We start from the raw sequence: 18,222 nt of genomic DNA on the forward strand, positions 1-18,222 counted from the left end.
ATATATATATAAATATATATATATATATATATATATATAAATATATATATATGTATGTATATATATATATGTGTGTGTGTGTGTGTGTGTGTGTGTGTGTGTGTGTGTGTGTGTGTGTATATATATATATATATATATATATATATATATATATATATATATATATATATATATATATATATATATATATAAAGAGGGGTGTACACCCCATACAAATCTCTCTTTTAAATTCTTATGTTTAATAGGAAGCTCTACAATATTATGTTTGCATATACATTAGATTAGTCTGTACTGAAGCCAAATCTGGAGCTCATCTAACTAAATAACTTGACAACGCTCCAAAAATGAGTACAGCCAAATTTATATGTTATAGAAAAATATTAAACACACATTTAAAAAAAGAGGAAAATCAAGAGAAGAAAACAAGGAAAAATTTAGTTGAAATTTTGTAGGTTGTAATTCATTTTAGCAATATTTTGCGTGAATTTAATTGTATTATCTTTCAATTTCTGAATATGTTTGGTGACTAAAATATTGTTTTAATAAATATATCTGTTTAATAAATCTGTTTTGTTTAAATGCACCAAAATACACTGCATATATTCACTGAGAAATGGAGAAACATATTCATTTTCTAAATCCTCAATTATACCTATATAGCACTGTACCTATATATTTTATAAGATTTACAATTTAAAAAGTTCACATTAGTGTAAAAATCTAATGAATAACAATCACCTTCTAGTTTGCTATTTTTTTGTAATTAGATAGGCTTTTATTTTGTTAAATATGAGAATAAATGTCCAGAAATAAATCAAACTAAAGCTCTATTGTAAAGTTTGCTCTGTAGATGAGGCGGTGTTACATCTCTCTCCCTCTTTCTCTTTAGGGGTGGAGCGATCATCTCATTTCTCCTCAGTTTTTTCTCTGCTGAAATCGTCATCGCATCAGTCTGGAAAGTTGCTCATAAAGCGTCTGTGTTGCTGGATATAGACGGTAAACACACCGTCCCGGTTTAATCGGCGCTTTTCATAAATCTGAGGGCGGAAAACACTGCTTATTCCCAAAGTTTTGTTCTCTTTTGAGGAGTCGCTTCATGTCTGTTTGCCAGGGGAAAACGTGTCGAGGGAAATATCGCCCTTCAAGAGTCAAAGAGAAACTTTAAGGAGCCTTTAAAGCAGGTTTGTGTCGCTTTTAAGTGCTTTATTTGGTGGTGAACGTTGAGATTGGCGTGTTTTGTGGAACGCTCGCCGCCGCTACGTCATCAGTGTGGCCACGCCCCCTTAGCGCTCTAATTATATGCTCAGCGCTAAAGTATATAGGACACACTCGCTCTCATATCTGCAGCATATACCGTGAGCGAGACACTGTTAAACACACAGTTCGTTTTAAAACTTGTTTAACTCATATTTTAGAATGAACTTTCCATCATATTATTATTAAAAAATCATCATTTGTTATGGTTATAGTTGTACAGCAAATTAAACCTAATCAAAATGAATTGATCGTAAAATCATGTTTTTTTTCTGTTCAACATTTACATCATAATAACATATGCTTACATTACTCACATCAGAAAACACTGTAGTCATTTATAGTAAATACTGTAGTGTTTTTGAACCATACTATAGTAAAGTGTATTATACTGTATATATTATAGTGTTTAGTGTCTTTGCTAATGAATGCTCCAGCATACTGTAGTTTTAACTATAGTGAACTGATAAATGCGGATTTAGCTTAACTTATAGTTTAGATGACTTTTTATTAAATGATTATTAAGGAATCATAATTTGTAACTGTTATTCTGAAGCAACTCTCACCGGCCACTTTATTAGGTACACCTTACTAATGCCAGGTTGGACCCCTTTTGCCTTCAGAACTGCCTTAATCCTATGTGTCATAGATTCAACAAGCTACTGGAAATATTCCTCAGAGAATTTGCTCCATATTGACATGACAGTTGCTGCAGATTTGTCGGCTGCACATCCATGATGCCAATCTCTTGTTCCAGCACATCCTAAAGCTGCTCTATTGGATTGAGCTCTGGTGACTGTGGAGGCCATTTGAGTACAGTGAACTCATCGTCATGTTCAAGACACCAGTCTGAGATGATTGAGCTTTATGACATGCTGCGTTATCCTGCTGGAAGTAGCCATCAGAAGATGGAGACACTGTGCTCATAAAGGGATGGACATGGTCAGCAGCAATACTCAGGTAGGCTGTGGCGTTGATGCTCAATTGGTACTAATGGAGCCAAAGAAAATCTCCCCCACACCATTACACCACCACCACCAGCCTGAACCGCTGATACAAGGCAGGATGATCCATGCTTTCATGTTGTTGAGGCCAGATTGTGAGCCGAGCATCCGAATGTGTCAGCAGAAATGGAGACTCATCAGAGCAGCAACGTTTCTCCAATCTTCTATTGTCCAGTTTTGGTGAGTCTGTGTGAATTGTAGCCTCAGTTTCCTGTTCTTAGCTGACAGGAGCGGCACCCGGTGTGCTCTTCTGCTGCTGTAGCCCATCCGCCTCAAGGTTGGACGTGTTGTGTGTTCAGAGATGCTCTTCTGCAGAGCTCGGTTGTAGCGAGTGCTTATTTGAGTTACTGTTGCCTTTCTATCAGCTGGAACCAGTCTGGCCATTCTCCTCTGGCCTCATCAACAAGGCATTTGCACTCACAGAACTGCCGCTCACTGGATATTTCCTCTTTGTCGGAGCATTCTCTGTACACCCTAGAGATGGTTGTGCGTGAAAATCCCAGAAGATCAGCAGTTTCTGAAATACTCAGAGCAGCCCGTCTGGCAGTAACAACCATGCCACTTTCAAATCCCCTTTCTTCCCTATACTGATGCTCACTTTGAACTGCAGCAGATCCTCTTGATCATGTCTACATGCCTAAATGCATTGAGCTGCTGCCATGTGATTGGCTGATTAGAAATTTGAGCTAACTAGCAGTTGGACAGGTGTACCTTATAAAGTGGCCGGTGAGTGTATATTGTAAATTCATAGCTATATAGATTTTTTTAAATATTATTTCATCGTTAGCATGTCAGCTAAATAACACCCATTGACATTATTCTATAAAAATACTATGGTAAATTAATTATGGTAAATACTATGGTAAATTATTTATTGTAAATACTAAATCGTTTTTGAATGCTATCACGCATTATACTGTATAGTATTTACAGCTCTTTAATGAATGCTTCAGCATACTGTAGTATTAACTATAGTGAACTGATGAATACTGCAGTGTACTTTCGTTTTTAACTACAGTAAACTGTGGTGTATTGTGGTGTAATAGTTGTAGAAAACTTCAGTACTGGCTCGTTTGTTTATATTACTGTAGTTGTTGTTACCGTAGCAACTGTAGAATCACCACAACAGATCAATGCAAGTACATCACTATAGTATGGTTCAGAAACACCACACGTAACTATGTGAAATGCTATTCCAGCACTATTGTTCCTGAGTTTCCTCTCTTAACCGTCTCTATATTTGCACTTCAGACCGCAGATTGTGTCTGAATGACTTCTGCCAAGTGTTTTTATGGTCACATTTGTTCTTTTTCCACAATCTGTCTCACTGACGCAGAAGTGTAAAGCTAGTTTTCTGCTTTCTGCTGGAGCCTAGCGTGACTCCAGCTCATGCAAATCACGGTGTGTTTGTAAACTCCTGCAGATCTGCATTTATAAACCGGTTCTAGACCAGCAGGCCGGGTGTTTGGGTCTCCATGGCGACACGAGGCCACGCCTCCAGCTCATTAATGAGCAACCACACCAAGGAGAGAGTGACCATGGCTAAAGTCACCCTGGAGAACTTCTACAGCAACCTGATCACGCAGCATGAGGAGAGAGAGATGAGGTATTCATAACGTAGACTCAGTTAACGTCGCTCTGTTAATCATCGGAAACATGTTTTGTTTTGCTCCGTCAGTCGAGCGTGACGTTCAGTCGTTCCTCTTTCTCCCCATGTTACTGATTTACTCACAAATCTGTGCTAAAGTCGACACTTTTATTTACATAATATGACATAATTCATATTATATACTGTGTTTGTTTAAAACTGTGGACGTAGGTACATTTTTTGGAAATTGTAGTAGTACTGTAATCGATAATGTCCTCTTAACAGGCAGCAAAAACTGGAGAAGGTGATGGATGAGGAAGGACTGCCTGATGAAGAGGTATCGAATACACTGAACCATATTCATAATGGAACTAGTGGTCACAACAGCAGATAAAAACTAATGATAGCTATATTTGCATCCACGCTAGCAAACGTCAACTTTAACAACTGTGTTAGCGACCACCAGGGGCAGACTGGGACAAAGATTCAGCCCTGGCACTGTTGCCACATCAGCCCACATTACCACACCGACACAGCCCCACCCACGGACACGCACATTCACTATTTATTTCGGTGTAAAGATGGTGAAATAATATGACATTTTTGCCAGATTTTGATTATGTCCGGGTAACCTTGGATTGGGTCGGCCCATCTTGAAACCAGGCGGCAGTTGCCGATTGGGCCAAATGCTTAACATTTATTATTATTATTATTTTTATTATCATCATCATAATATCACATCTAGCAAGAGATAAAAGCTGTCTGCACTTAAAAACAATACATATTTAAAAAAAAAAAAAAACTGACCGGCCCACATTTAAAAATTGGTCCAGCCCTTCTGGCATTTGCCAGAATTGCCAGATGGCCAGTTCGCCCCTGGCGACCACACTAGCCAACGACAACTTTAACAAATATATTAACATCCACGCTAGCAAACTTTAACAACTACATTAACCCACACACTAGCAAACAACAACTTTAACAAATATATTAACATCGACATTAGCCAACGACAACTTTAACAACTATATTAGTGACCACACTAGCGAACGACAACTTTAAAAACTATATTTACATCCACGCTAGCAAACAACAACTTTAACAAATATATTAACATCCACGCTAGCAAACTTTAACAACTACATTAACCCACACACTAGCAAACAACAACTTTAACAAATATATTAACATCGACATTAGCCAACGACAACTTTAACAACTATATTAACATCAACTATAGCCAACGTCAACTTTAACAACTATATTAGTGACCACACTAGCGAACGACAACTTTAAAAACTATATTTACATCCACGCTAGCAAACAACAACTTTAACAACTACATTAACCCCCACACTTGCGAACAACAACTTTAACAACTATATTAACATTGACACTAGCGAACAACAACTTTAACAACTATATTAACATCAACACTAGTGAGCGACAACCTTAACAACTATATTAGCATCCAAGTTAGCAAACGACAATTTTAACAACTATATTAGCAACCACATTATAGAACAACAACTTTAACAACCATATTAACATCGAGACTAGCGAGCGTCAACTTTAAGAACTATATTAGCGACCACACTAGCGAACGACAACTTTAACAATTATATTAACATCGACACTAGTGAGGGACAACCTTAACAACTATATTAGCGTCCAAGCTAGCAAACCACAATTTTAACAACTATATTAGCCACAACGCTAGCGAACAACAACTTTAACAACTATATTAACATTGACACTAGTGAGCGACAACTTTAACAACTAAATTAGCGACCACACTAGCGAACGGCAACTTTAACAACTATATTAACCTCCACACTAGCAAACGACAACTTTTAAAACTATATTAGCCACCACGCTATCAAACAACAACTTTAACAACTATATTAACATCGACACTAGTGAGCAACAACCTTAACAACTATATTAGCGTCCAAGCTAGCAAACCACAATTTTAACAACTATATTAGCCACCACGCTAGCGAACAACAACTTTAACAACTATATTAACATCGACACTAGTGAGCGACAACTTTAACAACTAAATTAGCGACCACACTAGCGAATGACAACTATATTAGGGACCACACTAGTGAACAACAACTTTTACAGCTATATTAGCCACCACGCTAGCAAACAACAACTTTAACAACTATATTAACATCGACACTAGTGAGCGACAACCTTAACAACTCTATTAGCATCCAAGCTAGCAAACGACAATATTAACAACTATATTAGCAACCGCATTAGCGAACGACAACTTTAACAACCATATGAACATCGACATTAGCAAGCGTCAACTTTAAGAACTATATTAGCGACCACACAAGCGAATGACAACTTTAACAACTATATTAACATTGAACCTTGTGAATGACAACTTTAACAACTATATTAACATCGACACTAACGAACGACAACTTTAACGACTATATTAACCTCCACACTAGTGAACGACAACTTAAACAACTATATTAACATCGACACTAGTGAACGCTAACTTTAACAACTATAATAATGCCCACTCTAACAACTTTATCAACTATATTAATGTCCATACCAGCGAATGACAACTTTTAACACCTTTATTAATGCTCACACTAGCCAACGAAAACTTTAACAACTATATTAACGATCACACTAGCAAACTACTATATTAACTTCCACAATAGCGATCAACAATTTTAACAGTTTAATTAATTCCCACACTAGCAAACAATATTTATAATGGTAACTGTTAGCACCAATGCTAGCAAACAATAACTAACTATACAAACCCCTACAATAGTGAAAGATGACTAAAACAACTATATTTGAGCGGATGATTTTTTTTCTTTCTGTGTTGTTATATTTATAGTTGTGGCGTCAATTCGCTATTCTCTTTGACAAAATCAAATTGCTTGCATTGGGAAAGGGCCTTTTTCATTTGTTTATAACTACATAACTTTTCTCGTATATGGCGTATTCCAGAAACGAGTGCGACGCTCTCAGCACGCTCGTAAAGAGACTGAGTTCCTCCGTCTAAAGAGAACCCGATTGGGTTTGGACGACTTTGAGTCCCTGAAGGTGATTGGACGAGGAGCGTTTGGGGAGGTGATTATGCTAATGAGCACTGACGACATACTAATGCTTAATGTTTTATATAGTAAACGAGTGTGTTTCTGGTGTCCGCAGGTGCGTTTGGTTCAGAAGAAAGACACGGGTCATGTTTACGCCATGAAGATTCTTCGCAAAGCAGATATGCTGCAGAAAGAGCAGGTGACGATGAGCAGAGCACAGCAACATTTGCATTTTGTTACATATTTACTATATTTCTTTATTTATTAGGCATTAATATTTATTGCTTTTTAATATTTTATTATATTTTTTTAATGTATTTTCCATTTTTATTCATTTCGTGTTTTTAATTTGATGTCATTTAGATTCTATATTATTTTTGATTTCTTTGTCTGTGTTGTGTCTCAGGTGGCTCATATCCGTGCGGAGCGGGACATCTTGGTTCAGGCTGACAGTCTCTGGGTGGTGAAAATGTTCTACAGTTTTCAGGATAAACTGAATCTCTACTTGCTCATGGAGTTTCTGCCCGGAGGTGAGAGCATGTGTGATGTCTAATAATAGATGTCTCATGATCTATTATTTCTCATGAAAGTTTTATTCAGAACCATGCGTTTAAAGAAATGATTCAAACGAGCAGTTGGGTTGATTCTTCTGAATGAATCAATGAACCAGTTCAAACAAGCAGTTTAGTTGATTTTTACAACCAGTTCAAAGAAGCAGTCTTTATTGATTCTTCTGAACGAATCAGCAAACCAGTTCAAATAAGCACTCTGAGTTGATTCTTCTGAATGATTCAGTGAACTAGTTCAAATGAGCAGTCTGAGTTGATTCTTCTGAACGAGTCAGCAAACCAGTTCAAATAAGCATTCTGAGTTGATTCTTCTGAATGACTCCGTGAACTAGTTCTAATGAGCAGTCTGAGTTGATTCTTCTGAATGACTCAGTAAATCAGTTCAAATGAGCAGTTTGATTTGATTCTTCTGAATGACTCAGTGAACTATTTCAAATAAGCAGTCTGATTTGATTCTTCTGAATGACTTATTGAACTCTTTTGAAGGAGTCAGTGAAGTAGTTTAAATGAGCATTCTGAGTTGATTCTAGTAAACAAATCATTGAACCAGTTAAAACGAGCAGTCTGAGTTGATTCTTTTGAATGAATCAAAGATCCAGTTAATACAAGCAGTCTGAAAAAATCTGTGAACCAGCTCAATTAAGCAGTCTGAATTGATTCTTCTGAACAAATCATTGAACCAGTTTAAACCAGTTCATTCTGCTGAACAAATCAGTAAACTAGTTCAAACGAGCAGTCTGAGATGATTTTTCTGAATGAATCAGTGAACCAGCTCAAATGAGCAGTCTGAGTTGATTCTTCTGAACTAATCAGTGAAGCAGTTAAAACAAGCAATCTGTATTGATTCTTTTGAATGAATCAACTAACCTGTTTATACAAGCAGTCTGAATTGATTCTTCGGAAAAGAATCTGTGAACCAGTTTAAATTAAGCAGTCTGATTTGATGCTCCTGAACAAATTAGTGAACCAGTTCAAACCAGTTCATTCCCCTAAACAAATCAGGAAACTAGTTCAAATGAGCAGTCTGAGTTGATTCTTCTGAACGACTCAGTGAAAGAGTTCAATCAGTCTAAGATGATTCTTCTGATTGAATCAGTGAACCAGCTCAAATGAGCAGTCTGAGTTGATTCTTCTGAACAAATCAGTGAAGTAGTTAAAGCAATCAGTCTGAGTTGATTTTTTAGAAAAAAATAATCTGTTAACCAGTTCAATTGAGCAATCTGAAATGATTCTTTTAAACAAATCAGTGAACCAGTTTGAACTAGCAGTCAGAGTTGATTCTTCTGAACAAATCAGCGAACTGGTTCAAACGAGCAGTCTGAGTTGATTCTTATGAACATGTAATGATTTAGATGACTCCTTGAGCGTCTGATGTTGAATAATATGAACTATCGGAGTGTGTGTGTGTGCGTGTGTGCATGTGTGTGTGTGTGTGTGTCTGTTTCTGCAGGAGATATGATGACACTGCTAATGAAGAAAGACACACTGACAGAGGAAGAGACTCAGTTCTACGTGGCGGAGACGGTTCTGGCCATCGACTTCATCCATCAACTGGGCTTCATTCACCGAGACATCAAACCAGACAACCTACTGCTGGACTCCAAGGTCAGAACAGGAAGTGATGCGTAACCCTGCTTCCTGTGCACCTTTTGCTTTTCAGACTTTTTAGTCTCAGCAAGGCCTCTGATTGGTTCATTTATCACGCTTGTGTGTGTGTGTGTGTGTATATGTGTGTTTCAGGGTCACGTCAAGCTGTCTGATTTTGGCTTGTGTACAGGCCTCAAAAAAGCGCATCGGACGGAGTTTTATCGCAACCTGAACCACAGCCAATCAAACGACCTCAGTGAGTCACATGTGCTCTGCTGCCATAGCAACACGATTAATTTCACAAACATGACGCTGAATGGCAAATATAATATTATTTCATCAGCTAATGATAAATATAGCGAAAACTTTAGTAGCGTCAAAATCAGCAATTGCTATAATAAATCAATTAGTCATCACACGATATTTATAACGATAACTACATTAGTGCCTACACCAGTGGACAATAACTATATTAGCGTCACAATCAGCAATTTCTAGAATAAATAAATTAGTCATCACGCGATATTTATAGCGATAACTACATTAGCCACTACACCAGTGGACGATTACCATTTTAGCATCACAATCAGCAATTGCTACAATAAATATATTAGCCGTCACACGATATTTATAACGATAACTACATTAATGCCTACACCAGTGGACGATTACTATATTAGCATTCACACAACCAAACACTAATTGTAACGATAACAATATTAGCATCAAAATAACTATTATTGTCGACACCAGACAACAGTAATAACCATATTAGCTTCAATATATAACATTAACTATTGGTTCATGGCTGTAATAATTACTATATTAGCAATAAGATTAGCAGACAATAACTGTAATAACTTTATTAGCTTTCAGACCAGTTTACGATAATTGTTATGTTAACTTGCATTACGTAAACATTAAAATCCTTAACAGCAGGTGATAACTATTATTATAGCTATAATAGTATCGTTAACAGTGATGTTTCACACACAGCTGTTTCTATGGCAACGCCCTGATGTCATATTAACGCATTTCAATCAAATTCAAAATACGTTTATTTTTCATGTCCACATTTTTAAATTATGTATTTAATGAACCATTCTCGTAGCGTTTCAGCATATGAACTCGAAGAGGAAGGCCGAGACATGGAAGAGGAATCGCAGACAGCTGGTCAGTGATTTTTCATTTTTATTTAAAATTCTCGCAAACAGGAAGTGATGCGTTACGTTGTTCTGCCTCTTCCAGGCCTTCTCCACAGTGGGAACGCCAGACTACATTGCTCCAGAGGTGTTCATGCAGACCGGATACAACAAGCTCTGTGATTGGTGGAGCCTCGGCGTCATCATGTACGAGATGCTGATTGGTAAGAAACGCTAATTATGCAAAGAAGTTGCTTAAATTTGCTGTTAGGATTTGGATATGTATTTATTAACTAAATTAAAAAAAATTAATTCTAACAAAAAATGGAAAAAATATGTAAAAAATAAACAAATTTTAGGTGTAATAATTTTCGTAACTTGCACATTAGCACAATAAAAGTACTAGTAAGGTTTTTGTTTTTTCAAAAACGTAAACTAAATTAAATAAAAATAAAAAACATAATGGAAACATGACATTTTAATTATTAAACAATTAAATGAAGGCTTTTGAAAATAATTACTTGAATAATTACACTTTATTTAATCTGCTGCTTCACAATACATTGCATAATAAACAGTATATGAATTATAATAATTGAAATAAATGCTTATTTATTAATAATTAACATATAATGCTTAACAATAACAGATTTTACTAGCGTTCAAACAGCCGTTAAAGATAGCTATATTTGTGACGAAAAAAAATTTATGCAGATTGGAGTAGTTGCGCTTTGTACGGAATTAATCATTAAAAACTAAATGTAACAAAAATGTGGAAAAAAATTATATATTTTAGCTTTAATATTTTTACTAACGTTTTTTTTGAATTATTACGAAAAGATAAATAAAAATAAGGGACGTCATGTAAACTTGACATTTTAATTATTAAATAGTTAAATTAAGGCTTTATATATAAATCCAAGATAGTAGATCAATAATATGAATTATAAAAATTAATAAAAAATTATTTAATTATAATAAATATATAATACCCTTTTGCCAGCAGACAATGACTACAGTTATTATTTTACAAGCGTTCAAACAGCTGTGGTGGATGATTGCTATATTTGTGACAATAGAAAATAAAACGTAAAGATTACCACAAACAATAACTATAATAATTATTATATTAGCATTAACATCAACAGACGATTACTGTAATAGCTATATTAGCTGTTGGAGGATTTCTGTAAGATTAACTATATTAGCGTTCACAGCAGTCGATGATAACTATTATTTTAGCTATATTAGTATAATAATAACTATGTTAGCACTAATAGTAACAATAACATTATAAGCTTCAGGACTGTAAAAACGTAAACTATCAAAATAAATACAATATATGGTCGACGATTACTATATTTGCGACAATAAAATTAAATTAAATGGATTGCGCTTTATACTGATTATACTGTTTTTCAGGTTATCCTCCGTTCTGCTCAGAAACTCCTCAAGAAACCTATAAAAAAGTAATGGGTTGGAAGGAGACGCTGGTTTTTCCTCCGGAGGTGCCGATTTCTGAGCGCGCTAAAGAGCTGATCCTGCGCTTTTGCTGCGAGGCGGATCATCGCATCGGTGCCGGCGGCGTGGACGACATCAAGAGAAACGCATTTTTCGAAGGAGTCGATTACGACCACATCAGGTGAGCCATTATCAGCAACGCTTAACGGCTTTTAACTAAAATAAAGAAGCTAATGTGAGACACACGGATGGACTAACAAATTCAAAGATTCAATTAAAAATTTTAGTTGTCAGTACGATAAGCTGATATACACAATATAAATACACAAGGAAAATTCTGAGGGAGACGTTGACTACTTCTGTGCAACAAGCTGTTGTCGTGAAGTATAGTTATTGTTAAGTTATCGCTCGTTTTACCAATCAGCAATACCTATTTTAGCAGTCGCAACAACAGTAACAATAACCATATTAGCGCACGCATGATAACGATATCTATTACCATAAACAATGACGTTATTAGTGACAACATCAGCAGACAATTACAGTAATAACTATATTAGCCAGTGGATAACTGTAATGTTAACTATATTAGCATACACATCAGCCAATGACAACTTTTATAATGATATTTTTTTTAATAACCTAAACGTTTATTATTATTATTAGCATTTTTTTACTAATGAGCGATAACTATATTAGCATTCACAACAATAGTAACGATTAGCATATTAGCGTACATAAAAGCGGACAGTAATTATAGCAACAACCACGAACAATAACTTTAATATTTACTATCTTAGCATTAACATCAACAGACAATTGCTGTAATAACTATATTACCCTTTACAACAGTAGATGATAACTGTAACGTTAAGTATATTAATGTCCACGGTAGCCAGTGATTACTATTATGATACTATTTACGACGATAACAATTATTTTATCAATGCGCACACTAGTGAACAATAGCTGTAATGATAATAACTATATTAGCATTTGCTTTTTTTTTACCAATGAGCTATAACTATTAGCATTTACAACAACAAGAGTAATGTTTACCATATTAGCTTACAAATAATAACCATCGCAATTAACGTGATCAATGACTATATTAGCGACAACATCAGCAGACAATTACTGTAATAACTAAATTAGCCAGTGGACGATAACTGTAACTATATAACTATCTGTAACTATACAACGTTAACTATTTTAGCACACACAGCAGCCAATGATAACTATTATGAAACTATTTTGATAACGATAACATTTATCATGTTTAATGCCCACACTAGTCAATAAAGTCAATAATAGCTGTAATGATATCTGTATTAGCATTTTTTTTTACCAATGAGCCATAGCCATATTAGCATTCACAACAACAAGAGTAACGATTACCATATTAGCGTACATATAAGCGAACAGTAACTATAGCAACTACCGCAAACAATAACTAGAGCCTATACTACACCAGCATCGACATCAACAGACAATTACTGTTATAACTATATTAGCCTTTACAACAGTGGACGATATCTGTATCGTTAATTATATTAGCCTCCACAGCAGCTGACGATAACTAATATGTTAGCTATATTAAGAAGTAATAACTACTGATAATTATATTAGCACTTACACAAGCAAAAACTTACTGTGACAATAACATTATATGCATCAGTACTGTAAAAACGTAAACAATCAATAAAATTATTATATTATTCTTCTGTGCAACAAGTGAGTGTCAGAAGCGTAAAGTTGCACAGCGCCATCTTGTGTACCGGGGCATTTCTTTTCTTTTTTTTTTCCCAGCGAACTATAACTGTAACTATATTAGCATTCACAACAACAGTAATGAATAACATATTAGCGTCCACATAAGTGAACAGTAACTGTAGTAGATATCATATTCATAAGCGAACAATAACTAACAATTACTATTCTAGCGTCACCGTCAACAGACACTTACTGTAATAACTATATAAGCCTTCATGCCAGTGGACAATGACTAAAACGTTAAATATATAACGTATATATTATATTAACATCCACACCAGTGAACATTAGCTATAATAGTAACTAAATTAGCATTCACACAAGCAAACACTTATATTACCGTAAAAACATAAACTATTAGAATAATGCGATAAGCGCAAACAATAAAAATCCAAGGCTTGAATGTATAAAACACATTGCTCACATTGAGCTTCTGATCTAATAAAGGTTAAACTTTCTCGTTCACAGAGAGAGACCTGCAGCCATTACCATCGAGATCAAGAGCATCGACGACACGTCCAACTTCGACGAGTTTCCAGATTCGGACATCCTGCAGCCAACAAGTAAGACGCAGTAAAAACAATTTTAGTGAAGTTAACCTTTACATTTAGCTGTGATTCATTAACTTCGTAACTTGGTTCGAAATGCTATAAACATGTTAAAACATGCCGGCAGCTTGATAAAACATGTTAGCATGTTAACAAAGCATGATAGCTTTATGTTATAACTTGTGGCAGCTTGCTGAAATGCTACTAAGATTTTAAAGCATGATTTAAGATGTGGTAGCAACGTTCTTAAATTAGCAACACTAATGCTAACAACATGCTACAACAGGTTAACAACTTGTTTATGCATGTTAATCATTTGCTAAGAAATGTTCGCAACACATTAAAACAAGTTAGCTGCTTGTCGAAACACCTTGCTACAACATGCTAAAAGTGTATTAAATTGACAAAATGTGTTAGCGATGTGTTAATGTGAGTGGACCTTGCTACAAATTGCTATAAACATGTTAGCATCTTACACATGCTAACAATGTATTAAACTCTGCTAGTGACATGTTAAATCATGTCAGAAACTTAGCAGTTTGTTGAAACATGCTAACGGCATATTAGACTTTGCTGCTAAACATGCTACTGATATGTTAAAATGTGAGTAGAACTTGCTACTAAATGCTGTAAACATGTTAGCATCTTGTCAAAACATGCAAGCAGGGAATCAAACCATGTTAGTAAGGTGTTAGATTATGTCATTAGTATGGAAGAAAATGTTAGCATTAGAGAGTTTGCTGCTTGACAAAATATGTTAGCGATGTCAGTAGAACTGTCTACAAAAACTATTAGCATGTTAAAAAATGTTACCAGCTTGTTAAAACATGCTAGTAGTCTAAACCATAGTGAAAATCCAAGCAACTTGCTACAACAGACTAACGGCATACTAAAATGTTTGCTGCTTGACAAATTATGCTAACGTTGTGCTACAATGTAAGTACAACCTATTGAAAATTGCTATAAACATGTTAGCATCTTGTCAAAACATGATAGCAGGGTATCAAACCATTTTATTGATATGATAAATTATATCAATCATTTGGAAAAAAGTCTTAGCAACTTGCTAACATTATAACAGCATTTAAAATGTTTGTGATGTTACATGTTAGAGATGTGCTGAAATGGCAGCAGAACTTGCTACAAAATGCTATTAGCATGTTAAAACATGTTGGCAGCCTGTCAAAACATGGTAGTAGTGTCTTAAACTGTACTAGTGACATGTTAAATTATGTCAGTAACTAGGAAGAAAATCTTAACAACTTGTTAAAACTTGCTAACAGAATATTGCAATGCTTGCTGCTTGATAAAACGTCCAAACAAAGTGCTAAAATGTAAGTATAACTTGCAATAAACATGTTAGCAGCTTGTGAAAACATACTAGCAGTATATCAAATCACTCTAGGGACATGTTAAATTATATCAGTAAATTGTAAGAACATCTTACCAACTTGTCACCACATGCTAACTGCATATTAAAATGTTTGCTGCTTGACAAAGCATGCTAGCCATGAAATGCTTTCTACAAAATGCTATTAGCATGTTAAAACATGTTGGCAGCTTTTCAAAACATGCTGACAGTGTATTAAACCATGCTAGTGACATGTTAAATGATGTCACTAGTTTGGAAGAAAATATTAGCAACTTGCTACAACATGCTAACAGCATATTAAAATGTTTGTGCTTGACAAAACATGCTCGCGATGCGAGTAGCACTTTCTGCAACATGCTATATGCATGCTAAAACATGTTAGCAGCTCGTCAAAACATCCTAGCAGTCTATTAAACCCTGCTAGTGACATTAAATGATGTAACTTGGAAGACAACCTTATCAACCTGCTACAACATGCTAACAGCATATTAAAATGTTTGCTGCTTGACAAAACATGCTAGCTATGTGTTGAAATATAAGTAGAACCTGCTACAAAACATGCTAGTGACATGTTAAACTATGCCAGTAGCTTGAAAGAAATTGTTAGCACCTTGCTACAGCATGCAAACAGCATATTAAAATGTTTGATGCTTGGTAAAACATGCTAGCGGTGTGCTAAAATGTGAGTAGAAATTGCTACAAAATGCTATAAGCATGTTAAAACATGTTAACCGTGTATTAAACCGTGCTAGTGACATGTTAAATTACGTTAGTAACTTAGAGGAAAACCTTAACAACTTGATACAACATGCTAACAGCATATGAAAATGTTTGGTGCTTGACAAAACATGCTAGCCTTGTGTTGAAATATGACTAGAACTTGCTACAAAAGTTGTTAACATGTTAAATTATGTCAGCAGCATGTAATGAAATGTTAGCACCTTGCTACAGTATGCTAACAGCTTATTAAAATGTTTGCTGTTTAATAAAACATGCTAGCTTTGTGTTGAAATATACGTAGAACTTGCTACAAAACATGTTAGTGACATGTTAAATTTTGCTAGTAGCTTGTAATGTAATGTTAGCACCTTGCTACAGCATGCAAACACCATATTAAAATGTTTGATGCTTGGTAAAACATGCTAGCGGTGTGCTAAAATGTGAGTAGAACTTGCAACAAAATGCTATAAGCATGTTAAAACATGTCAACCGTGTATGAAACCGTGCTGGTGACATGTTAAATTATGTTAGAAACTTAAAGGAAAACCTTAACAACTTGATACAACATGCTAACAGCATATGAAAATGTTTGGTGCTTGGTAAAACATGCTAGCCATGTGCTAAAATGTGAGTAGAACTTGCTACAAAATGCTATAAGCATGTTAAAACATGTCAAACGTGTATTAAACCATGCTAGTGACATGTTAAATTATGTTAGTAGCTTGGAAGAAAATCTTAACAACCTGCTACAACATGCTAACAGCATATTAAAAAGTTTGCTGCTTGACAAAACATGCTAGCTATGTGTTGAAATATAAGTAAAACTTGTTATAAAACATGCTAGTAGCATGTTAAATCATGTCAGTAGCTTGTAAGGAAAACTTAGCACCTTGCTACAGCATGCGAAAATGTTTGCTGGACTGTGAACTGTGTGTTTTGCCGTGGAGGTCCTGTTGTGGTGAGCAACCATCACCCGGAGTCGGACTACAAGAACAAGGACTGGGTTTTCATCAACTACACCTACAAGCGCTTCGAGGGCCTGACGGCGAGAGGAGCCATACCGTCATACATGAAGAGCGGGAAACGCTGAGAATCCACAGCCAATCGCTGCACTTTCTCATCCACACGACCAAAGAAAACACCCAGACGTCTGTCAGAAACACACTCCCGCGCTGCTGGACACTGCACACGCGTCTTTACTAGTCCTTAAATTAAGATAATCTGGGGCAGAATTCACGAAAATATGCTTAAGAGCTTTCTTAAAGGGATGTTTCACCTATAAATATAAGTTCTGTCAACTTCTGTTGAACACAGAGTAAGATTTTCTGAAGATTTATGGAAACACTGGCTTTTTTTTGTTCCTGCTATGGAAGTCGACGGCTGCTTTTTTTTCCAGCATTCTTCTGGATCTTCTTCAGTGTTCAACAGATGAAACTCGTCAAAGTTTAGAATTACGTAAGTGTGAGTGAATCTAATTTAAATGTAGTTTTTTTGCGTGAACTGACCCTTGAAGATTTTATCTTGAGATTTTTCTTAACTGCAATTCATGAAAAAATCTGCCGAAGATCTCTTTTTTTCTTCTTAAGATCATTCTTATATTTAAATCAATGAAATTAACGAATAGCTACGGTAAATTCGTTAGCGCTACATTTAGGGATGATTAACTTCCGAAACATTATTACCTACGAATGGCATTTTTCTGCTAGAAGAGAGGAAACAGGAGCTGAAAAAGGCTTTGTGATGTGGAAAGCGCTGCGATATGAAACCACGCAATGGTAATTTGTTGCCATGACGACCAAAGTGTGCGTCCTGTGGTCAACGTCTAATCTTTGCGCTGTGTGTGTGTGTGTGTTTGTGTGTATGCATGAACTGCACATGCTCACCAGTAAAGCACAGCCCGCTCCAATAGCGTGCCGACAGGACATTTCTGCGGAATATACTAGTTCCTGCTGCTTGCAATAGTGCTGCTGTGTTGTCATGCTGGTAAACACACACCTCTCGACTTGTCATAAAATGTGCTTATTTTATTAGCTTGTGTTTTTAAAAATCAGTTCATTCATTCATTCATTTTCTTGTCGGCTTAGTCCCTTTATTAATCTGGGGTTCGCCACAGCGGAATGAACC

The 18,222-nt window shown here is 35.6% G+C and overlaps 1 protein-coding gene across 3 annotated transcripts; it reads left to right on the forward strand.

Annotated features, from left to right (window-relative positions):
* The first annotated feature begins 917 nt into the window (after positions 1–917).
* On the forward strand, positions 918–18,170 carry stk38b (serine/threonine kinase 38b). Of its 3 annotated transcripts, none has more exons than XR_015521502.1 (13): positions 918–1,181; positions 3,682–3,864; positions 4,132–4,183; positions 6,838–6,960; positions 7,042–7,125; positions 7,333–7,456; positions 8,946–9,100; positions 9,236–9,338; positions 10,194–10,255; positions 10,331–10,448; positions 11,647–11,866; positions 13,927–16,195; positions 16,341–18,170. XR_015521502.1 is itself a non-coding variant. In XM_087303527.1 (13 exons), the coding sequence occupies exons 2-13, from the start codon at positions 3,734–3,736 to the stop codon at positions 17,186–17,188; spliced, it is 1,410 nt and encodes a 469-aa protein (XP_087159653.1). In that variant the 5' UTR covers positions 918–1,637; positions 2,979–3,733; the 3' UTR covers positions 17,189–18,170. The 3 variants fall into 3 exon arrangements, 2 of the variants coding, with proteins under 2 accessions (XP_087159653.1, XP_087159652.1); XM_087303527.1 differs by having other exon boundaries at positions 918–1,637; positions 2,979–3,864; positions 13,927–14,021; positions 17,046–18,170; XM_087303526.1 differs by having other exon boundaries at positions 13,927–14,021; positions 17,046–18,170.
* The last annotated feature ends 52 nt before the right edge of the window (positions 18,171–18,222 follow it).

Source organism: Danio rerio, chromosome 22 (genome assembly GCF_052040795.2).
Source record: "Danio rerio strain M-AB ecotype USA chromosome 22, GRCz13ab, whole genome shotgun sequence".
Taxonomy (NCBI): domain Eukaryota; kingdom Metazoa; phylum Chordata; class Actinopteri; order Cypriniformes; family Danionidae; genus Danio; species Danio rerio.

Excerpts from the sequence above, each read along its gene's own strand:
- stk38b (XM_087303527.1), top strand. The coding sequence starts at position 3,734 with ATGGCGACACGAGGCCACGCCTCCAGCTCATTAATGAGCAACCACACC. Across the intron at positions 6,961-7,041 it reads GACGAGGAGCGTTTGGGGAG|GTGCGTTTGGTTCAGAAGAA; the intron begins GTGATTATGCTA and ends TGGTGTCCGCAG. Across the intron at positions 11,867-13,926 it reads GTCGATTACGACCACATCAG|AGAGAGACCTGCAGCCATTA; the intron begins GTGAGCCATTAT and ends TCTCGTTCACAG.